Source organism: Pogona vitticeps, chromosome 5 (genome assembly GCF_051106095.1).
Source record: "Pogona vitticeps strain Pit_001003342236 chromosome 5, PviZW2.1, whole genome shotgun sequence".
NCBI lineage: Eukaryota > Metazoa > Chordata > Lepidosauria > Squamata > Agamidae > Pogona > Pogona vitticeps.
In genome coordinates this window covers 156,364,887-156,389,020 of record NC_135787.1, presented here as the reverse complement: position 1 = coordinate 156,389,020, position 24,134 = coordinate 156,364,887, and the positions used below count along the sequence as shown (strand labels likewise).

General features: G+C 39.7%; 1 protein-coding gene across 16 annotated transcripts in view; it reads left to right on the top strand.

Moving 5' to 3' along the window:
* Window positions 1–24,134, top strand: part of NR2C1 (nuclear receptor subfamily 2 group C member 1) — a 37,182-nt gene that overhangs the window by 7,653 nt on the left and 5,395 nt on the right. For 7 of the 16 annotated variants that reach the window (XM_020815723.3, XM_020815739.3, XM_020815758.3 and 4 more), the window contains 12 exons: window positions 498–728; window positions 2,002–2,083; window positions 4,486–4,665; window positions 6,027–6,192; window positions 6,273–6,363; window positions 7,659–7,778; window positions 8,615–8,799; window positions 9,635–9,800; window positions 17,709–17,830; window positions 18,952–19,091; window positions 20,698–20,835; window positions 22,761–22,866. In XM_020815723.3, the coding sequence (XP_020671382.1) occupies window positions 498–728; window positions 2,002–2,083; window positions 4,486–4,665; window positions 6,027–6,192; window positions 6,273–6,363; window positions 7,659–7,778; window positions 8,615–8,799; window positions 9,635–9,800; window positions 17,709–17,830; window positions 18,952–19,091; window positions 20,698–20,835; window positions 22,761–22,866 (1,727 nt within the window). The remainder of the gene's footprint in view (window positions 1–497; window positions 729–2,001; window positions 2,084–4,485; window positions 4,666–6,026; window positions 6,193–6,272; window positions 6,364–7,658; window positions 7,779–8,614; window positions 8,800–9,634; window positions 9,801–17,708; window positions 17,831–18,951; window positions 19,092–20,697; window positions 20,836–22,760; window positions 22,867–24,134) is intronic. The other 9 variants (XM_073000273.2, XM_078376042.1, XM_078376041.1 and 6 more) reach the window with 3 other exon arrangements.

Sequence of the window (24,134 nt, the reverse complement as noted above, 5' to 3'; positions counted from 1 at the left end):
TATTTCCAGAAGAAGGCAAGAAGCAATTCACTTGCAGTAAAAGTCCTGTATGCTCATTTTATCAATATGATAGCACTTCCTAAGGGCAGAAATACATCTTGGATTGGAGCATTGTATATATGTACAACAAGCATTCTCTAACATTATGTTTGCATACTTTGTGAGGACTTACCTTGCTGCCAATCCATCTGGGTTGGATCACATTTGGCCAAATTTAAAGTAGAGCTTCTAACTCAATAGAAATTACACTTGTGTCAAACAGAAGATGCATTGATTTCAGTAGGCCTAACCAACGTACGTGCGACTAAGTCTGGAAATAATTTAACGCACTTCCTTTGCACTTGTTGGGTCTTACTGAGATGCTTTCCTCAAATGTTTCCTTATCTTTTATGAATACTATATCTTTGGGTCATATCAAGCAAACACAGTAATTAAATTAGACCACACCTGCTCTTAATCACAACTTTTCTAACAAGTAGAGATAAATGTGTTACTAGATTGTTACAGATCAGCAGACGGGGCAGAAGATTCAGATTGTTACAGCACTTGATCAGACAGCAACGGGCAAGCAGTTTATTTTAACAAATCATGATGGTTCTACCCCAAGTAAAGTGATCCTTGCAAGACAAGATACTACTCCAGGAAAGGTTTTTCTTACAACACCTGATGCTGCAGGAGTCAACCAACTGTTTTTTACATCCCCAGATATACCCGCACAACACATTCAGGTATGGTGTTCAGAGAAGTTTCCAAATCAATGCATTCTTAGCAAAGTAATCACGCTAGTCTTGATTGGTCAAAAGTAATGCTGTAACCCACATATGTATTAGGTCATTTGTTTAGAAGAGGGCAGATTTGTTCATTACATATTTATTTCTGGAGCGTATGGGGTGTCATAAAATGTTCTCATTTACAACCAGGCCTAACCAACTTTGAATTTGGACTCAAAAGATAGTAACTGGATCAACAGGTTTCATAGTTGAACAGTGCTTTGAATTTCAGTTTCCCTCACCCTAGTCCCAACTCCTCTCTTATTCTGCACTACAATAATGGACAGAGCTATCTTTGCTAAGGTTTGACATATCTTTTTTTTTAGAGGAGGTGGCCATGTTAGTCAGTCCTAGCATCTCAGGCAAGAACAAGAGAGAAAAAAAAACATTGTGGCGCCTTAAAGACTAACTGCTATATTTCAGTGTGAAATATAGTCCATGAAAGATCATATTAAAATACAGCAGTTAGTCTTTAAGGTGCTACAGCATTTTTGTCTTTATTTTTTTCTTTGTATTTGTTCTCTTTTATGGAAACATGAGTTCTGTGCCTGAGTGGTGCAGTGGGGGAGTGCCTTATCCCCTCCATAACATGAAAAAAATGCAATAGCAAAACAGCATTAGCAGTGGCAGATATATGGTTATGTTTTGCAAATGGTGATGGCATAAACAAAATAATTTTTTGCAGTATTTGTTATTTATGTAGCACCATTTACATCTTAAATGTCCCATATTGGCTGAAATCCAATATGGTAGGTAGTTGCTGCTATAGTAAGCCCATTGGATCAGTGGTGATTTCATGAATCAGCTTCTCCAGAAGTTCCACTGATTCAATGGAACTTATGGAACTATTCTACTTGCAACTTACTACTGAATTTGAGCCATTAATTTCTTAAATTTTCTGAGTAGTAAATAGAAATGGGATATTGAGTCTTAACTTTCAGCATGACACAATGAAAAAAGACATAAATAAGCAAGAAATTAGAATATTGATGTCTGTAACATTGATTTATAAGTGTTATTTTTCACTTTAATCTTGTCTATCAAATGCTGTACTAGTAACATGTTTTCTGAAATACTTTTATCAAATGTATTATCTGGACCTTGACTATGTCTTTTATGAAGTAATCCTCAAACTCTGGAACAAGCCTGCTGTTTATATTTGTGAAGCTAAGCAAACAACTTAGTGAAAGCAAAGTTCAATTACATTATTTATTCTTACTATTATTTTCAGATTTTAACAGACAGTTCTTCCACTGAACAGACTCTAAATAAAGTATTTGATCTCTGTGTTGTTTGTGGGGACAAGGCATCAGGTAAATCACTATGTAAATTTAATTTGCAAAATTAATTTCTTTTTTTTTCTAGCTCTTTTTAAAACTATCCTCACCTTGCATATAAATCAAGTGATTTTAATATTAGAAAAAGCATAATTCTGCTGTTTTGGTGTATTTTAATAAACTCTAATATGTTTAGCACATCCAATGAAGCTTATATAAATATGATCGTTCTTATTATAGTCTGCCAAATATAATAATTAGAACATATTTTCAGTGGCTGCTAGGCTGGCCAGAAAATGAAGTTCAAAACAAGGTTCCCTTTTAAAACAAATGTTACGGTAACTAAAATTTCCCGTTTTGGAAAAATGTTGCAGTACAGTCCGGCTTGGTAGGGTAGCTTGCTTTGTGGTTTGGTGCAGTTTTGTTGGGACAGTAGTAATAAGATAGGATTGTCATTCCACAATATACAATTATAATCACAATTATTCAACCCCCATTGCAAATAGGTTTATTGTCAAAATTTACTATTTATGGCAATGAACAAATGAAACAAAAATAGCTCAACATGAATGCTTCAAGTGGTTTCCCCAAATTCAACTGAAAATGCCAGTTGTAATGAATTCTGCAATCTCAAAGTTATTCACCTTCATGGCAAGCATCTTTAGTACTTAGTAGAGCACTTGACAATAAACCAGATTTGCAATGGAGGTTGAATAATTTTGATTACAACTGTAGGTATCATCAAATTTGAATGGTGCTGACAGATGGCTGATTGAAAACATTTGTACTAGACTACTATACTTTATAGTTCTGGGGCAGAATGCTGCAACACCATTGTCATGTTTCTATTTAGCTTGCTGACCAAGTAGATTTTCATTCTGTTCTCAGCCAATTATTTATTGTTATATTATCATAACATTTTGTTGCTACAGTTTCCTCGTATGATATTTCTTAGGCTTCATTTATTAAACTGGACATTTCCATTTAATTGTCAAAAACTGGTTGACATAGGTGAATTTCAGTTGTACTTCTCAGAACTTCTGTTTCTTTACTGACTTCCTGGGGCAGAGGATAGTCATGTTAGTCTGTTGCAACAAAGCAATAAAATATCTTGCAATAGCTTTTAAAGACTATTCTATTTAAAGACATTCTATTTTGTATAGACTCTCGTGGATTGGAGCCATCTTTATCAGATGCATGGTTGCCTCAGTTGATAGAAGATTATAGGCATGGTTGAGTGGGTGGATGGGTGATGGGCTGTAAAAAAAAGCAGTCAAAAAGCACTCAAGTGCAGAAAGTATGTGTGTGCTCTGTGCCATCAAATTGGAACTGACTTACAGCGACCGTAGTGGGGCTTTCAAGGTAAATGAGATATTTAAGCAGTGGTTTTACCAGCTCCACTCATACAGTGAGTTTCCATGGCCAAGTAGGGATTCAAACCCTGTTCTTCCAATTCCTAGTTCATTGCACCACACTGGGATCAAGGCAGAAAGTATAAACAGCTATTAAAACCTTAATCATGCCAATAAGATCTAGCCAGGGGGCCCTTTTGAAAGAGCCATCCCTCAAGGAGGTAAGAGGGATGGCTTGTAGACAAAGGGCCCTTTTGGCAGCTGCCCCCAGACTATGGAACGCCCTCCCAACTGAAATTCGCCTGGCGCCGACACTGATGATATTTCGGCGCCAGGTCAAAACCTTCCTGTTCCAGAAGGCTTTTAATTGAAATAACATTAACTGTGGGTCTTAATGATGGCAATTTTAATTTTAATTGTATTTTTAATTGTATTTTAATTGTATTTTAACTGTATTTTGATCATTTTATTTTATCGCATTGAATTTTAATTGTTGTAAGCCGCCCAGAGACCTTTGGGTAGAGTGGGCGGCATATAAATTAAATAATTAAATAAATAAAAATAAATAATAAACAGTAGCTGAGATTCACGTTGTATTTATGAGCTTGTTAGTGTGTCATGTGATAAAAAAGACTGTTATCAAGCTATAAGAGTTTGACTTCTTGATGAATTTTTATTTGGCTCTGTGTTACCTTTGTGGGTTTTTTTAAAGTTTTTTTTTAAAAGTTTTTCTATTCAGGGAAAGCCACCTTAAGCCAGATGTAAAATGTAGCAGGGCATTCCTGATGCAAATTATGACAGATACCACATTAGAAAATGAACAGCTTTATGAACCTCTCATGTTATGGAAGGCATTATAAGGTTCTTTAAGAATGTTGCCAGACATTTGGGTTTCTATCAGTATGTCTCATTGTGCATGTATTTGATTTATGTGGTTCACATGGTCTTATACAAAATAAAACATTTCAGTCTTTAATATTGCATGAGAATTTTACTGTTTTCATTCATGACCATTCACTTAATAAAGAGAATATATGAAATTGAAGAAAAATATTTCCTAATTTATGTACTTCATTATGCAACCAGGGCGCCATTATGGGGCTGTGACATGTGAAGGGTGCAAAGGATTCTTTAAAAGAAGCATACGAAAGAATTTAGTTTATTCATGTCGCGGGGCAAGAGACTGTGTGATTAACAAACATCATAGAAACAGATGCCAGTACTGTAGGCTACAGAGATGTATTGCCTTTGGAATGAAACAAGATTGTAAGTATGAGCATTAACCAAAATTTGTTGTAGGGAAGGGACAGTTATTGGAAGCCTCAGTAGATACTCTTATATTTATTTTATGTGTTTTTTTATATTTATGTAGATGCTCTTCATTTATTATTTCCAAATTATTGATTGGCAACAAATGAACTGTTTAGTAGCAAGATGCAGGGCTTTGGTGCTGTGAAGGACTAAATTCATTTAGGGTGAACCTTTTGTGTGACATTCTGTGTGTACTAATGTTTTATGCAAGAGGGTATCTCCAAGTAAGCAAGCCTTTTTGGTGAATTTTCAGGCTCATCCTAAAATTTTGCAGATGCCATTTGAAATAAAAGGTTCTTAAGTGCATCTGAAAGATATTGTTGGGCTAGAGTGGGCAGGCCAATTATCCTAGCCTAAGTACCAGTCCTGCAGTCTCTGAAAAACACACTTACCAAGACTACAAAGATTCCAGAAAAGAACTAGGAGCTGCTGCATGCAACAGTTGCTATTCATCACCCAGTTGCCTGGAAGCAGGGCTGGATGAATAGGGGAGCATGACCTTAGCATTTTGAAAGCTGGAGGAAGGGATGAAAGGAGGAAGAGGCAGACAAAGGGAGAGGCAGATGAAATGCTATCAGGAAAATAGAGTGGGAGCAGTGGAGAGGATAACAAGGGGCTTCAGAAAAAGGAGAAGGTAGTCAGGGGAAGCAAAGAACTATTGCTTGCTCATGTATGTCTAGAGGGATTGATCCTACTGAAACTCTTGTAAGTACCTGATGTCCAAATGGAAGAGACCAATAGAGACCAGAATGATGTGGTTCCTGGGGACCCTGAGGGAGTGGCAGTGGGTGGGGAAACTATTTGCACAGATGGTCAGACTCTGAATTTTGCAGGATTTCTCCTTTGCTTTTCCCCTGCAACCTACCAGAAGAGGAACTCAGTCCATGTTGAGTAACTGGAAAATATGTCTCTGTGGCTGAAATCTAGTAGTAAGTTGTAATTTTGAGCGACTGCTTCTTCTAAATAGCAGTTGGCTAATACTTGCCAACCTTTCAGCCACATTGAATGCTGAGAGACAGCTGTGGGATTAAGAACTCCCTGTTCTATTTTTGCTCACAGAGCAAGGAACCAACTTTCTTGATGTGGGAAGCACTATGAATGTCATTGCTAACACAATGGACTGTTTGCATGAATAATTTGTTCGATCCAGGCCTTAGATCTTAAACATTCACCAGTACTGTTAACAGATTTTTTAGGTTTGGTATAAGAAAATTATTTCAACATCAAAATTGGTAGTAACAACTATAAATAAATAAATATCAAGAAGATTGTTTATAATAGCTAATTGTGTGTGAATTTTGAATTGTTACTGATAGCTCCACACCCTTTTGTAGCTGTTCAGTGTGAGAGGAAACCTGTTGAAGTGTCTCGGGAAAAATCTTCAAATTGTGCAGCTTCTACAGAAAAGATTTATATCCGAAAAGATTTGCGGAGCCCGCTTACAGCAACTCCAACTTTTGTAACAGACAGTGAAACAACAAGGTATGCAAATACTGCTCTGAATTTAGATAGATATTGAGCATTTCGTAGCATTGTAAGAAAACATTTATGTCTTGTTTCAGATCAACGGGAGTGTTGGAATCTGGAATGTTTGTGAATATTCATCAGTCCGGCATAAAAAATGAGCCTGCAGTTCTGATGACTGCAGATAAGGTATATGTTGGAAACTGATTTATTAAATGGATATTATGTTAGATGCATGTGTTGTTTTTAATGTGTTGTGCCTTTCACATTTGTTAGAAATGTTTAAGGAGGTTTACCCAATGCTCTTCTTTTCTAAATCTGCCATCGTTCTAGTTAAAAACATTAAAGTATGCCCAGGAAGACCATTTAAAGGTTTTCACGGAAGGAAATGGCAGAGGCAGGAAGAGAACCACTCTCTCATCCCATCCCCATTTCTCTCTGTGTGTCTCTTCTTTGCAACCCTCTTAAAGTAAGGGGAAAGCTGGCAAATGACACCCTTGTGCCTTCTGCAGGCTGTGATCTTCTCCTGAGGCCAAGATAAGCCCCAGGGTAGTTTCTGGCACTACTGTATTCCAAGCATCTTCTTTACTCTGTCAGCCCTGAATTCCAGAAAAATTGTGGTTTCTGTCCTTGAATTCTATTCTTTGGAATGACATTGCCATGTTTTATTAATCCACAAATGCAAGAAACCTTACCAAGTGTTAGTAGAAGACACAACCTTTTAATTCCACTCATAGCAATTGTGGATCAGAGGAAGATCTTGGCTCAATAGTATCAGTCTGTTTCTGTCATTACAGAGGCTTGATACTCCTCTTGTCTTACGGTGAATGCTTTTTCTTTGCCATTATCTCAATTTCTATCTTCATTGGTCCTCATCCAGGTTGGCTAGGTTTGGAAATTGCTTGTTGATGTGCCTTAAAGCTTTGGCAAAGACCTTGAAGTATCTACCTATTTGTCAGGACTGCTTACTACTAACTGTTTTGGATGGGGATCTTCCAGAAAAGTGGGCTGAAATCTTGCTTCTTCAACCATATGCTTTGGGTTGCAAATTTAGGATGTTCACCTAAAATTGCTTTGTTACTTCAGAGTTATGATCCACTCTCCTGTGATTTATTCTTGCCATCCTTGCTTCTATGATTATTTACTTCTGTCTGTGCCCTGTGTTTTAGTAACAAGGCACCCTGTATGCATTGCACACAAACCCTTGTCTCTTCTAGACTGCTTTATGTCTTTTTCCCTTTGATACTGTCACTAATTATTTTCATGTCTGATTAGGTTACTTGGGTTGCTCTCATAAGATGCAACTTGAGTGTTGCTTGTAAACAATTTGAGGAATGATTCCTGCTATTTATGACTCCACCATCCTTCATCACTCAAAGTGTGACAGAAAGCTAAAAGTAGTAACAGTAGATGATTCGTGAATTTCAAAATCCCTGTCAGATAGAAAACAGAATGTGGAGTAATGGAGGAATGATTTTTGACAGGAAAAGAAGTATGATAAAGAGCAGCACCCCTCTGACTGTCATCAAAGCGTATTTCTCTTTAAGGAGAAGGCAACTGAAGAGAAAAGGACCCATGATCCACATGAGATATCTTCTATAGGAGTAAGCTTTGCAGGGGGATGGTTTCATATTCACACGTTAACCCTTCTGTGCTCTTGAAAATACACATATTCTCTTTCTACATGATTGGGAGCTCTGTATTTAAACTTTCAATCTATGATAATTGTTTTTAACTTTTGAAATGGACATGTAAAACAAGTAAATTAGGCTGCTAATTGGGATTTTTAGTTCTCCACATAAAAAACAAGTCATTTGCCTGCCATCTACTGCTTGAAGTTGGCTGGTGTCATTAATTTAACTAGCATGATTATTGCTAATTTTATTGCTGTAGTTTTCTGTATTGTCAGCTATATTAATTTCAAAGCTCACCCATCTGCTACCTCTAATGAGTTCCCAGAAGTGTCTTTAAAATAGTTGAAAGAGTTCATTCATATAATTCATGCCAGTTTGTTCAGCATCGTGAGCAGATAACATAAAAATTATATACACATAAAGGTATTTTGTTTATGTAATTAGCGATGCTATGAGTTTCTTTTCTATTTCTCCAGACACCCTATAAAATCATAGATTAATATATTAAAGTGCAATTATGGTTTACTCTTAACTTAAAGGTAAATTATGAATTATTAAGTCCTCCAGAAACTTCTAGAGGCTTCTGACAAACATATGTGTAGAGCAGTATTCCTTAAGAAATATAAGCTAAGATGACATCTGGAAGGTTTCTGAATGGGAGCATCTAGCAGTTGAATAGGAGTGTCTGTCACTGATATGCTTTCAAGTAAGGTGAAGGTGCCTTACCATTTAGTAGTGCATAGCTCCTGCTGTAATATAATGCTTTTGCTTTGAAAAAAATTAACTGTTCATTATTTCTTTCTTAGGCTGAAACATGTCAAGGAGATTTAAGTACTTTAGCAAATGTGGTAACATCATTAGCAAGTCTAAGTAAATCCAAAGATATGCCTCAAAGTAGTCCTGAGCTGTCTATGATAGAAAGCTTAAGCAATGGAGACACTTCCTTGTCTGAACTCCAGCAAGATGACCATGCAGGTACTGATGTTACAAGGTAAGGAATGGCAGCAGGAGAAAACAGAAAATGTTCTGACAATATGTTGGGAACAATAGACTTATCACTGTCAGTTGTAAAGGTGGAAAACAGTAGACATCTAACTTCCAGTAATAAATGTGAAAGATCAGCCATGTAAGAGCTGGGATCTAACTCTGCCTAGTTTGGATATAAATATCTTGGCTTATTAAGCAGAGACAAGCATGAGTCTTATGCCGGTCAGCTCCATCCTTTTGCTGCTGTTGCTACTTAAAGCTACTTGGTGTTTTCATTTGGAATAAATTACTGAAACTTTTTTGAAGAGGTAATTAACGCTTCATCATGATACAGATCCCCTTTCTGAAACAGGCTGTGAGGAAGAGTGGGTGGGATGGTGGGACTGTTATTATTACTGCTAATGTTGCTCCAGGGTGCTATAGGAAGAAATGATGGGAATGATCAGCATCTCCTTGATGCCTTTAACCTCTGGGCCCAACAATGTTTTGCACTTTAAAAAAGCAGGGGGGATCACTTATAAAGGGGGGTACCTTGAGTCATACCATTTATTCAACAAGTCTGTCATCCCTAGCACAAAGGCAAACATTGATGAACAGAGTGTTTTGTGCTGGTAAAAATCACCAAATGGTAATCATACCATTCATTTTTCAAAATTAGATATTCTTGGGAATGGCATTCTTTGCTGTCTTCTTTCTCCTTATTTCTTTAATTTGGTTTAATGGGCATTTCTGATTTGGAAACCTTTTGTTGCAATATGGAAAAGTATAATAATGCAAACAGGACTTGGGTCTTTTTGACTTGCCTTTGGTCTTAAAGGTTGTCAATGTATTATTTACAGGGCATTTGATACTCTTGCAAAAGCACTAAACCCAGGAGAGAGTGCATCATGTCAAAGCTCTGCAGAAAGTATGGAAGCCAGCGCACATCTTGTTGGTGAAGAAGCAAGCATGAATGTGGTTGAAATAGAAGGCCCACTGCTCAGTGATGCTCATGTAGCTTTCAGGGTATTTAAATGAGTTTATTTATAGCCATAAGCTATTTAATTTCTGTAGTCACAGTGATGAGATACTTTGGATGAATCTGAGGATCAGTATTGGATGCAAACTTTAATCATGGTTGAAATTGGGGAAGAATAATGGAGAGGGGAACATAATGACTCATGGATTTTTTTTTATATTGGTCGGTATACAATGGCTAGTTACATGGAGATGCATGCTATGAAAATGTTTGCAAAACCTGTGCAAAAAAACAGTTCATCACAGTTTGGACAGGTTCTGAAACTCAAGCAGACAGCAGACTGGTGTACATGACTGGTTGCTGTGCAGTTTCAAAAGCTGTTACTGTATTCAACAAAGCCCAAATACAGCTTTGCAAATTGTGTTGTGCTATCACAACATGAGAAAATATTTAATAATTTAGTTCACTGTTTTCATTTTGTTGGAGAGAGGAGTGATACTTGCTTAAAAACTATAAAATATCTAAAATCACGTATTTCCTCCCCTGAACCTCACAGAATTTAAAGGAACAGGTGGTTGAGGGCAGAAGGTTCATGCAGGAAGCATGAGTGCCCAGAAATAAATATATACAATGGTTCCTCGCTTAGCGACATTAATCCGTTCTGGAAAAACATTGCTAAGCGATAACATCGCTAAGCAAAATGTAAAAGCCCATAGAAACGCATTAAAATGCGATTAATGCGTTCCTATGGGCTTAAAAACTCACCTTAAAGCGAAAATCCTCCATAGCGCCGCCGTTTTCGCTGCCTCTTAAGCGAGGAAAAACAGCGGGTGGCCATTTTGAAACCGTAGATCAGCTGTTAAAAAAGGGTCGCTTTGCCACGATCGCTTCCCCGCGATCATCGCAAAGCAAAAAAAAAACCCTTAGGGCCATCGCAAAGCGATTGCTTTTGCAATTGCAAAAAGTTAGTTGCGAAGTGATTTCGTCGCTCAGTGGAGCGATCGCTAAGCGAGGCACCAGTGTATTTGTGTTCAGGGTGAAAAGGGTCAACAAATGAGCACAGAATTTAGGGAAGGGATTCTTGGGTAAGCAAACACCTGAAAGAATATAAATATGACATACCCAGAAAGGATGGTGTCATTATCAGAGAAGAATTTTCTGGGTTTAAATTTCTTTAAGTTAGCAACTTCAGGTTATACATTTATCTGGAATAACTTAAAAGATAGTGGTGAAACGTGAAGTTCTTCTTTGTGGCCTTTGTGAATCACACCCTGGGTGATTCGTGCCTGCACGGAGCCTCATCGGAAGATTCTAGAGCTTTTGAGGTAGCAATGAACACATTAGAATATGCCTCTCCCCACCCGTATAAGTACCTTAGCGCCAAGTGTCCCCTTTCAGTTTTCTTCCAACTGTTGAGAGCCTCATATTTCTGTTTTTGTGAGTAAAAGAGAAAGTGATTATTCTTGATTCCTTCCTGTTTTCAATCTTTTTCTTTTAAACTATTAGATCAAACTCTATCATCAGAGATTTTTCCTTTCCCCTCACTCGGCCTCCGGCTGCAGCACCCCACCCACCTCAATCATCAGTTTTTCTCCTCAATTATTTTCTCCTATTCATGGCCCCTTTGGATCTGTTTAAGCACTGCGTTATCTGTGATAATAAGATCCCACTTTCCGACAGATACGCCAAATGCCTTTTCTGTTTGGGAGAACAACATCAAACTTCCTTCTGTACCCATTGCAAAAATTTTAAGCGCGGAGTTCTTCGATCTCGCCTCTTGAGGCTAAAGCTCCAACTTTGGGAACAATCCTTACAACCAGTTAAAATGGCCCAACCTGCCTGTAGGGCGCCTCATCCTCCTCGGAGCCCCAGCTGGGCTAAGGAAACTCTTGGGCGGCTTCCTTGGGCTCTCGCTCCACTTGGTGGAAAATCTGATGCAGCCCAGCCTCACCCAGACTCTGCCTCCAGCGGCCCCCAGGTAAATTGAGTTTGAGACCCCTGAGCTAAACAGTCTAAGCCTACAGACATCCCACCACAACTCTGAATCAATTTCAATCAGATCTCCCTCAGATGATGACAGACTTCCATCTCATCAACCCTGTTCTCAGTCTCCAGAATAGGATGACAGAGGTGACCAACCAACGTCCTCTCCTCCCAGTCCACAATCTTCCATCCCTTCCAGCAATCCTTCGGTTATTCCATCAATCAAGAATTTCCACCGTTCCATATTCAGTGGCCTCGGATCGCCCACCAATCCCTAACCAGGACTGCTGTCATCAACAATCTCGACAGCTCGCTTCATTGTGTGTGGTTCAAACCCACGCTCAGCACGCGCATTGAGTTGCCATTTGCCCTGACGAGTGCTGTGCTCGACAAACTGCACCAACTAGTCGACCAGTTGTTTTACCCGGTTCAATAATACCATCTAATAGTCAGTCTACCTCTCGATAACCATCGGTGTCGAAGCATTCACATCACCGAGAGGTACCTATACCTATACCTCAACCTGTTCCCCACTTGGTATCGAAAAAACCTCAGACATTTGAGCAGATTTCATCCACACGTGAGGCTTTTGCAGCCCTGGTCTCCCATTACTTTCCTACTACAGTAGATGACAGAAATCACTCTTCACGCTTGGCTTCACCAGCATCAGTTTATTCTACTGCTATGCCATCGCATCAGCAACCTCAGTTTTGACATCACAGATACACAGGCTCTGATAGTGATGATACTCGATATTCATCCTGGTCCATGGACTCTCGCTCCATTCCATTCCATTAACACAGTTCCCGTCTTCCGGTAAATCCAAGTCGTCGACCCCAGCACCATTACGACACCAGGCTCGACACTGAGGTCCATCCCTACCAATCGAGGTCCATCGACGCTCACCACCAACTTTCGATGTTGACGATCCTAGACATTGATAGATGTCCGTGGACATGCTGCCTCCATCTTTTCCGACTCATAACTGACAATACTACGAGACTCAGCCTCTCAACACTGAAGTTGATCAACAGTCTGTCGACCCCAGACACGACCTCAATGGCTCTGACCATGGGTCTCAGCCACAGATTCCATCAGTGTTACTTACCTCTCCATTGCCGATACCAACCTGCTGTCACCAGCAGAGGATTTCCAGACCTATCCCAAACTTATGATTTGCATGGCTAAATCTGCAAGTCCACCAACCATCGACAGAACCAGCCGATCATCTATATGATCCAATCTCTAAAAATACAACCACTCTGGTGCACATATTGTTCTTACCATCTCTCCTTAGTACTGTGCAGAGATCCTAGACAAAACCAGCTTCCTCCCATACCATGTCTAAGCGGATTAATAATCTCTACAGAATTCATGACCCAGGAGCCATTTTCCTCCAAAAACAATCGGCTCCAAATTCTATATTTGTTGAAGCCTCTGAATTGAGATCTCAACACTGACAATCTCTCATACCACTAAAAAAAGTCAGCCAATAGATAGACTCCATGGGTAGATGGCTTTACTCTTCCGCAGCCTTCACCATGTGAGTCACTAATTATCAAGGAGACATGGGGGCTTACCAACGCTTCCTCTGGGACAACATGTTCACCTTTATTGAATCCCTGTCAGAGGAAACTCAAACCTTCCAATAAGAAGGTCTCTCTGTTGCAAAACAACAGATGTTTTCTGCTCGCCACACCATAGATACTACAGCCAAGTCCATGGCCACTTCAGTAGCCCTACACCGTTTTTCCTGGCTCGGAATGGCCAGCTTAGCCAAAGATGCTCGGGCACGTATCAAATACCTCCCCTTCAATTGAGCAGGTTTTTTTCATGCAGAAACAGACTACAGTGGTGCCTCGCATAGCGAACGCTTCACTATGCGATGAAACCGCATAACGATGGGTCCCGGGCCATCGCTGGAGCGTTCGCTCAGCGATGGCCCCATGGGCTTTTTTCGCTATGCGATGGTCGTGCGGACGCCTTCAAAGCATAGCGAACAGCTGATCGGCGGTTCCAAAATGGCCGCCGCTAAAACCAAATGGCGACCGCTGTTTTGCCTCGCTAACGAGGCATCCAAAATGGCCGCCGCAATGGAGAAAACTCGCAGAACGGTGAGTTTTAAGTCCATAGGAATGTATTAAATCAGTTTTAATACGTTCCTATGGACTTTTTTGTTTCACTTAACGATGGATTCGCTGAGCAAGGGTTAATCCGGAACGGATTAACCTCGCTAAGCGAGGCACCACTGTATATGCTAGAGAACATACAAAAGAAACATTCAGCAGCCAGACGTTGGGGAGTTTACCCTTCCTACCAACAACGTCCTCAGCAAAATAAATGGAAATGACCCTATAACTTGTACCAGAAGTTCCAACAAGACCCTCCACGACAAACCTCTTACAATCCATGTTTCAAAAACCAAAGAGCCAAAACGTGGCAACAGCCTGCTGCTAGGCAGAATGTCCAGAAACCCAAACACCATGTTTGACGTTCCTCTGACCGAGATTGCCACCCACTTTGCCAGCCCTGCCCTCTGGAAACACTTGCATGGGAATCCATCACCACAGATTCCTGGGTACTCTCCATCATCAATAACAGCTACCACATCCACTTCTTTGAACTTTCTCCGACAACACACATTGTTACTCCTCTGTCACAACCCCTGCAAGAAATAACTAATTTACTTATCAAAGATGCCATGCAACCCGTCTATCAAAACAACACTGGGTTTTTCTCTCATTATTTCACCATCCCCAAGAAAGACGGGGGCATTCGCCCCATTTTAGATTTAAGATTATTAAACGACTATATCGTCAACACAAAATTCCGCATTGTAACTCTAGAATGAGTTCTTCCCTTCGAAAAAAACACTGATTCACTGTCATAGACCTAAGAGATGCTTACTTTCATATTGCAATACATCCCACACAGAGAAAATTGCTTTGTTTCCAACTTGGATCACAAGCATACCAATTCAAAAGACTCCCATTCGGCCTTGCAACAACTCCGAGAGTGTTCACCAAGTGCATGGTGCCGGTAGCCGCCTACCTCAGACCAAAACATTCTCATCTTTCCATATATCGACGACTGGCTCCTTGTAGCACACTCCTGTAGCAAAGCTTGACGAGACGCCTGTTTCACCCTTGCCCTTCTTTGCAATCTCAGTCTAATTATCAACGAACAAAAATTAACATTAAAACCTACAAGGACTATACATTACCTAGTAGACTCCACACGAGCTCGCACGTTCCTCCATGCAGAAGAGAGACAAAATCTCTTCACCTTACTTCGTGGCTTCACTCCACATGCCTTGATACCTGCCTTTACGGTGCAACAAGTTCTAGGCACCATGGCCTTTAGAACGTCAGTTGTATAACATGTGCATCTCAAAATGAGATCTCTCCAATCCTGGTTTCTGGCCCTAGTCGATCTACTAACAGACTGTCCCCACACTCCCCTAAGAGTCACTCTAGAATTGGCCTCTCAACTTCAATGGTGGCATTCTCATACCAACCTTTCTATTGGGCGACCGTTCAAGCAGCCTTGCCCGCGAATACAAGTCACTACTGATGCCAGTCACACTGGCTGGGGGGCTCATTGCAAATCCTTCACAGTCCACGCCAAATGGTCTCACAGAGAAAAAAAATGCTCCATATAAATGAGTTGGAACTACTAGCCGTCATAAAGGCCTACAATGCTTTCAGAAACTTTCTTGTAGGAAAAATGGTACAGATCGCCATGGCGATGTACTACATTCTAAAACAAGGCAGCACCCACTCCCCAGGGTGCTGCCTTGTTTTAGAATGCCTAGTGGTCAGTCTCTGGGAGTGACATCTGCAACATAACATCTTTCTCACAGCCTTACACATCGCTGGTCAAGACAACAACCTAGCAGACTCGCTCAGCCGTACAGATGCCCAAGCTCAGGAGTAGGAACTAGATCAATCAGTATTCCGCCAACTGTGCCAGAAATGGGGCACACCAACTCTCGATCTCTTTGCCTCCCAAGCGAATCGGAAATGTCAACTGTATTGCTCCCGAGCAGGAATAGGAAAATATTCACAAGGAGACACGTTTGTCGCAGCTGGCCCAAGACTCTTACCTTTTTCCACCGTTCCCTCTCCTCCACAAAGTTGTCATCCGTCTTGTTGTTTAGTTGTTAAGCCGTGTCCGATTCTTCGTGACCCCATGGACCAGAGCACGTCAGGGCCTCCTGTCTTCCACTGCCTCTCGAAGTTTGGTCAAATTAATGTTGGTAGCTTCGATGACACTGTCCAACCATCTCGTCCTCTGTCGTCCCCTTCTCTTGCCTTTACACTCTGAAATCCAAGGGCCTCTGCATCTCATCCTTGAGAGTCTACCTTTCTGCAATAATATGATACCAACCTCCAAATTCTCCAGCAGCAAACTTCTTCAAACATCCAACAACGTAACATTTTCTGATCTGTCTCTCCTATCTACCCTGATACATGACCTCCGTCTCCACAGTGGTCATTAACTTTTGTTTTGAAAGAGTTTACCAAAGCTCCTTTTGAGCCATTAGCTACAACTGACTTAATATTCCTCACCTTTAAAACAGCTTTTCTCATAGCCATCACCTCAGCTCGACGAGCTAGTGAATTGGCAGCTTTACACTGTGACTACCCTTATCTACAGTTTCCCCCCCGATAACATGAAGTTATTCATGGACATTTTCTTCTTCCCAAAAATTGTCTCTCAATTTCATCTTTCCCAGCCGATTGTCTTTCCTTCATTTTTTTCTGTCACCTTCTTCAAACAAAGAAATAATACTCCATACGTTGGATGTCAGAAAAGCTCTTGCTTTTTACCTCCAATGTACCCTACCTTTTAGACTGTCAGCTCGTATCTTCATAAGCCATCAGCTACCTACAAAAGACTGTCAGGTGACTTCCCAATCTTATCTCCAGGTGGGTCGCCTCTACCATTCATTTTGCTTATCAACTTGCTCGACAACCAACCCCTAGATTGGTTTGCCCTCACTCCACCAGGGCACTGGTAGCCTCTACAGCCTTTCTCTGTGGCGTACCTCTTCTGGACGTCTGCGCCTCTGCCATTTGGGCACAGCCGTCCACGTTTATCCATCATTATAGATTCTACCTCCGGCAGAAGTCAGATGCAGCATTTGGACATGGTGTTCTAGTCTCTACCTTGGCGTGACACCCTGCCTCCAGGTAAGACAGCTTATTAGTCACCCAGGGTGTGATTCACAGAGGCCACGAAGGACAGGTTACCCATCTGTAATTGTAGTTCTTCGAGTGGACCTCTGTGATTCACACATCCCACCTGTCCTTCTCTCTGTTACGCCATTGTTTGCTTACTATTAAGTAGCGGTTGACACAACTGAAAGGGGACGCTTGGCGCCAAGGTACTTATACGGGTGGGGAGGCGCATATTCTGATATGTTCATTGCTACTGCAGAAGCTCTAGAATATTCCAATGAGGCTCTGCGCAGGACGAATCACCCAGGGTATGAATCAGAGGTCCACTCAACGTGGTGGTGCTGCAGGTTAAACCGCAGACGCCTCTGTGCTGCAAGGTCAGAAGACCAGCAGTCATAAGATCAAATCCACGCGATGGAGGGAGCTCCCGTTGCTTGTCCCAGCTCCTGCCAATCTAGCTGTTTGAAGTCATGTAAATGTGTATAGATAAATAGGTACCTCCACAGTGGGAAGGTAACAGCGTTCCGTGTCTAGTCGCATTGGCCACATGACCACAGAAACTGTCTTCGGACAAACACTGGCTCTACGGCTTGGAAACGGGGATGAGTTGGACACAACTGGACTGTCAAGGGGATACTTTACCCTGTCGTTTTCCAGTTTTGCATTTTCAATATTATAATAAATTTCTATCATTTTGTTTAAAAGTTACTATTGTGTTACTGATATCTGTATTATTTGAGACATGACCATTCATGCTTTTACAAAAAATATACTACTTTTTTGTGACAGCTCACCATGCCTTCACCTATGCCCGAATACCTGAATGTTCATTATATTTGTGAATCAGCCTCCAGACTGCTCTTTTTATCTATGCACTGGGCACGTTCAATTCCGTCCTTTCAAGCTCTAGGGTGAGTACTAAAAAGTTGATTACATATAATCAAGGTTTAAAAACAACATTATGTTGGACATCAATAGATTCTTCATATTGCCAAATGTTCAATGTTGGTTGTTTAAATGCAATTGTATTTTACATCGCTGGTACTGTAAAAAATGAGTTGTGGCCCTTCAGTCGTGACAGGTCTCTTTTCTATAAAATTGTTCCTTTCCTTCTCATTTGTAGATAATATCATTGAGAAAGTTGACTCTCTGAAGAATCATTAATAGAATCAAACAGTTGGAAGATACCAGAAGGTCATGTCATCCAACACCTTACCAGTACAATAGGGCCTCATAGGTGGTCTTATTCTAAAATACAAGAGGGTTATTCCAAATGTAGATGATTGTAATAGGGCTGACAGAAACTGACATTTTTAAATGCTCTACCTCAAAGCAACCCCTCTCAGACCCCCCAAAACTGGGCAAAAGTCTGGAGAGTCTTGCTTTTCCCGCCTCTCCCTTCCAGTCCGTAGGCTGCAGGTCTAAGCCCTGAAAGCCCAAAGCTGACAGCAGGCGAAGGGCGGCTTTCAGCTTTCCGGCTTCCAAAGGTGCGAGCGGGGAGAGGCGGGGAAAGCCGAAAGCCACTCTGCGCCCGCTGTCAGGTTTGGGCTTTCAGGGCTTAGAAAGCTGGACCCACTGGCCTCTTGCCTCCTGCCCTCGGTGCCCTCTGCCTCCTGTCCCTGCATTCCTATGGGAAATGGACCCTCGACCTATGGAATTTTTGACTTGCGGCCACAGTTCCAATACGGATTAATTCCTTATGTCGAGGGTCCACTATATGGTATAAAATATAGGGAAATACAGATCAGATGCAGTCAAATTTAATGAGTAACAATTCCAGGGAATTGTCTGAAAAATCAGACTTGGTCTCATAACATAATAGGTGTGATCAGAGCATGCAGAGGTGCCCCATTTTCTTACATACTTAGGAAATCTGAATATACACACACATTTTCTGTAAGGTATGTTAGGAACTTTGATTTCAAACTCGGAAATGATTTGCCTGCATATTGAAGTTACTGAGTATATGCGATAGAATATATGCTGAACTCAAGCAAAGTTTTATTAATGTAATTCTGTTCCTTTTGAATAGGCAGGATAACAGCATATCATTAGTAAAAGCCTGCTGGAATGAACTTTTTACACTTGGCCTTGCACAGTGTTCACAAGTAATGAATATAGCAACTATACTGACTGCATTTGTTAATCACCTTCACAGCAGTTTACAACAAGGTAAGATACACACCCACAAGCTTCAGAATATGTATGGATGAGTTCTGTAACCTACGTTATCATTTATTGCCTAATGTTGAAATCTTAAAGCCTAAATATGTGTAACTGCATGTTTCTATTACTCTTTTTTTCTCTACCTTTCAAGTATAGGCAATTAGTCCTTTGGGAAACAGCCTGTTATTTTTAAAATCTGATTTTAATAATAATAATTTATTGTCATTTTAAGTATATACACAGTATACCCATACAACGAAATTCACAATGGCAGTCTCTTAAGTACAAGTTACAGTGGAGTTGCAGTGTAAATAATGCTGATATTAAAGATTTATATGGAGATATACCAATATGGAATATAATTACTGCTTTATTCATTTAAAAAGAAATAGCATTATATCACTATAAATGAATGGAAATCCAAACTAAGAATGTTATCTCCCAGCTGTGCTGAACAGGAAGCAATGGCTAAAATCTTGTTACTGTATTTTTCCGTGTATAAGATGGAAAGTCTTGTACGTCTAAAAGTAAGCTGAGGAAGAACAAAATGCCACATACCTTGCCTCTTCAAACAGGCTTCCTTCAGTCATGAGGCTTAGCTTCCTACAATCAGGAGAGTTAGCTTTCTCCAATCACAAGCCTTATGTAACTGATGTCAGCTGATGCTTTACAAATCAATTGGAACACACCTTGTTGGAGGTGGAGTCTGTAGACAGTGCTCAGATTCAACTGGGACTTGTAATATCTGGTTTTTCTGAGCCCAGAGGCTGAATACTTAAAGCTAAGTTTTCTTAATTTTGGTTTAGAAATGGGGGCGTCTTATAGATAGAAAAATATGGTACTTAGTGTAATAAATTGTGCTAGAGTAGGCCTGTTGAATCAGTGGGAATTTGATGAGTCAATTCCGTACTCAAATGAGCCCACTCTTAAAATTTGCTTTAGTGTAGCAAGTTGCAACTAGAGTAACTGCATTTGAAACAGAGGAAGTTATGGAAGAGTTGTCCCATTGAATCCCCTTTTGATTCAGTAGGCCCACTCTGGTGCAACTTACTACACTAAGCAACCTGATTTCAGCCAGTAAAACAAAGAACATGCAAGGAAGAAAACATTTAACTAAAGGTATAATAGCCTTTAAAAGCTTTTTTGCTGCTGATACAATTACATTAGAGCTGATAAAACATGAGAGGTCAAACATAGGAAACACTGAAATGGAAGGATAATTTCTTCTTTTTAAAAAGTAAATCACCAAGGGTTACAATGATGGCACAAGAATGGAACAAGAAATTTTGTGGAAACAAACCTGATTCTTATCCTGTTCTATTGATTGTATCAATTGCTATCACTTCCTCACAAACTGAAACACTGTTTCTGCTTCTTTAATTAGTATTTCATTTAGGTCCAACAGAACATAATAACAATAGCTAACAATCAGACATGTGGTAATTGTTGCTATACAATGTGCTTTAAAAATACAGTTAGGTAGGATTTTTTTAAAGGATGGTTCTGCCATTAATATCTAGGTTTAAAATTTCTTGAACTTAAAATCACAGATTCACTTCTGTAAAATGGTAAGAAAACTCTTGTTAAAAGTGCATTTCCCTATTAAATGTAGATAAACTGTCAGCAGATAGAGGAAAGCTAGTGATGGAGCATATTTTCAAACTTCAGGAGTTCTGTAACAGCATGGTGAAGCTTTGCCTTGATGGTTATGAATATGCTTATTTGAAGGCTATTGTCCTCTTCAGTCCAGGTATGTGAAAACACATTCAGCCTTGTTCTGGCAGTGTGTGAGACTATGTTGTCTGCTGAAGAGTTATTTTATGTAAATTTCTGTATAGTTGAACTTCTTCTGGTTTGGATCTCAGATCTTCTGTAAACATTTCCACTGATGGGATTTAGGAGGAGGCACTTTCCATTTATTCACATTTTACCTTACTGTTCCGTATCTCTCCTCCAAATGAGCCCCAGATAATCTGGGGATCTTCTGGAACAGTGGAGGCAATGATTCTGGGAACTACAGAGGAAAGGGAACAAAGATTGCCTTCTCACTTGCAAGAGAATTCTGAGCAGGGTAAAAATCAATGGTTTTAAAAAATTAAAATGATTTAAATCATAATTTACATTTTAAAAATCAATTATTTTACTTAAATCATCAAAACAATTAATTTTTTAAAAATTAAGCCATGACTTAAGTCCGCCCTGATTCTGAATGGAAATCCACTTAGCGGGGGAGGGGGAGAAATAACTGGAAACAGTCCTTTCAGTTTATTTTTTACTATTTATTGTTCTAACTAAATAAATCTTTTTTATCCAGTCACTTTATTATGTTGAAAAGTTTTGGCTGTTACCGCAGATGTGCTTAGCTGCTCTGTTTTGGATCCCGAATTACCCCCAGACAATTAGCCATAGTGTTTGCCTTTATGTTACAACAATTCTCTTCTTTATCTCTTTCACTTCATTCCAAGTGTAGTCATTTTGTGACGCTAGCTTGGCCCCTTTGTGAGCTATTTTATATAATACGTATATCTTATATATCATAGATATATTACTATTGTTAACATCGTAATGAATGCACTGAGTAGTATTAAGATATTTTTAGGAGCTAGTGTCATCAGTGTGTTGACATCACTAACTTTGCATTTCAGTAATGAAGATGTGAGCAGCTACATTTGTCCTAAAGCAGTGTCTGCAATCTGTCAATGGGATTATACAGATTAAAAGTGAATACCTGCTTTTCAGTAGATACTCAAAGTCATGAACCTGTTAAAACAATTTTGTGGGTAACTGTGCTGCCTGCAATAAGCTTCTGAGCCTCTGTGGAAGATTTTGAAAATTAGCATTTAATATCAGCCAGGAATAACATCTGCAGTGAGAGTCTCACACTTGTCTGTTTTTCCCCCCGCCTTCTGTCAAATGTCAAAACCATCTTGTTTAATTTAATTTAATTTAATTTATTGTCATTGTAAGTATATACATACAGCGAAATTCACACAGGGACCCAGAGACCAGACCCACATGCACACACCTAAAAATTCCCCAAACACTCCCCACCCACTAAAAATCCCCCACTAAGAATACAAACATCTACAGCGCAGGCTAAGTAACACTGTCCAATACTATTCACTATTGGTGGCCTTTAAGCTCATTAAGTGCAATTATAGCTCTGGGATGAAATGTTTTATCTTGTAAAACATTGATAGATTTTTACTTCTCTGATTGCACTCTTTTAATACTGCCTGGTTGTTATTGCCTGGAATCCAAACTGGCACATGCTGCATCCACGCATGGAGCTTTTATTTGTGCCTCACAAGCAGTGGCCCCTGCACCATGCAGAAGCCCATTGGGGATCACCTGTGCAGCATTTCTGGCTGACAGGGCTATCAGCAGAAGGAAGCTTTGATTCCCCCCCCCCCCCCCCGCATGCAGAAGGAGGGAAGCAGAAGCTTTTTTCATTTATTTTTCTAGAGTAAGCTTTCTCTTTTCTTTTATTATACTCTTCTAGTGCGTTTTGAAGGGAGCCCTTTCAAGCACAGAAGAAATTTAGGTCTTTAAAAAGACCTAAATAAATAAAATGTTATTATTCCAGTAATACTGCTTTGAATGTTATATGTGATATGTAGCCTTATTCTTATAGGTTCTTATTTGGAGTAGACCTAATTATACACTTTATTTTAGATCACCCAGGCTTAGAAAATGTGATACAGATAGAAAAATTTCAAGAAAAAGCATATATGGAATTCCAGGATTATGTTACAAAAGTATATCCGGATGATACCTACAGGTGTGTATAATCTCTATAAATATCTGTGCTTTTTCCATGTATTTTTTAAACAGTTAAACTATTTCAGATATCCCTGAGAGGTTTTCTTGTATTTCAACAGTGGGAATAGGTTCATTGATATTTTATTCTTAGTTTATATTCCTTCTAGATAAACGCCTCTTCCATGTACTCTTGCATGTTGTAAGCCCCTCCCTTCAACTTGTAATTTCATTATTATATTTCTTTCAAAATGGTGTATCTCAATTTAATACAAAGAGCTCATTACTTCCTCCTGTGTATAGTCTAGTTAGAATCATTAGGGCTGCACATGTGAGAAGCCTAGTTTCCTTATCTTCCAAGCTGCTGCTCTAAGGGAAGAGTTCCAGGAACACTGAGTGATTAGGCTCATACAGTCATGAAGCAGAAATAGCACCCTGCATGAGTACATAGATCAAGAGTCTCTTAAAGTGTTTTTTATCAAGAAGTACCTCTTCTTGGTAAGAATGTCAAGTATGCCTCATAGAACTAACACCTATTCCAATCTGTATTGCATTTGTTAGAACACTGTGTACCATAACAGAAAAACACAACAATCCTCAATTCTCTCCTTGGTTGGAGGAAATTCTGCCTTGTATCCTCAATAATAAGACCTAACCTGAAAATAAGCCCCAGTAGGATTTTTCAGGATACTCGTAATATAAGCCCTACCCCAAAAATAAGTTAAGTGAAACTCCACACTCCACCATTGTGCAGTATTGTGCAGCAACCAGAAGGTGATAAAACTGTATTTGAATAAATGTAGATTGTTGTACATGAAAAAAATAAAATATCCCTTGAAAATAAACCCTAATGCATTTTTGGAGCAAAAATTAATATAAGACCCTGTCTTATTTTCGGGCAAACACGGTATATTCACAGTTACATAGTATTGATTGAACTGAACACTACTTTATTGCAGTAATTGAATATTACTTTGGTGATTGAAGAGACACTCACAAATCCAAGATACTGATTAGCTTGCATTTTCTTCCCATGTGCACTTGCCATTGCAGGCTTGCAAAAGCATCTTGCTAATTTTTTGCATCCCATATAGTGCAAAAGGGTCAGTGTTCCACTAAGTGGAAACAAAAAGTGAGGAAGATTTGCCTTCCTTGGGCATATCATTCCACTTCCCTATGCTGTTAAAGCAATATGTGGTACTGTGTGATTTTAAAATATCTGTATTTCAAAATACCTTTTCGCCATGTTGTGCTAACGAACTCTTCTTTGGTCCGATACAACAATTTGTA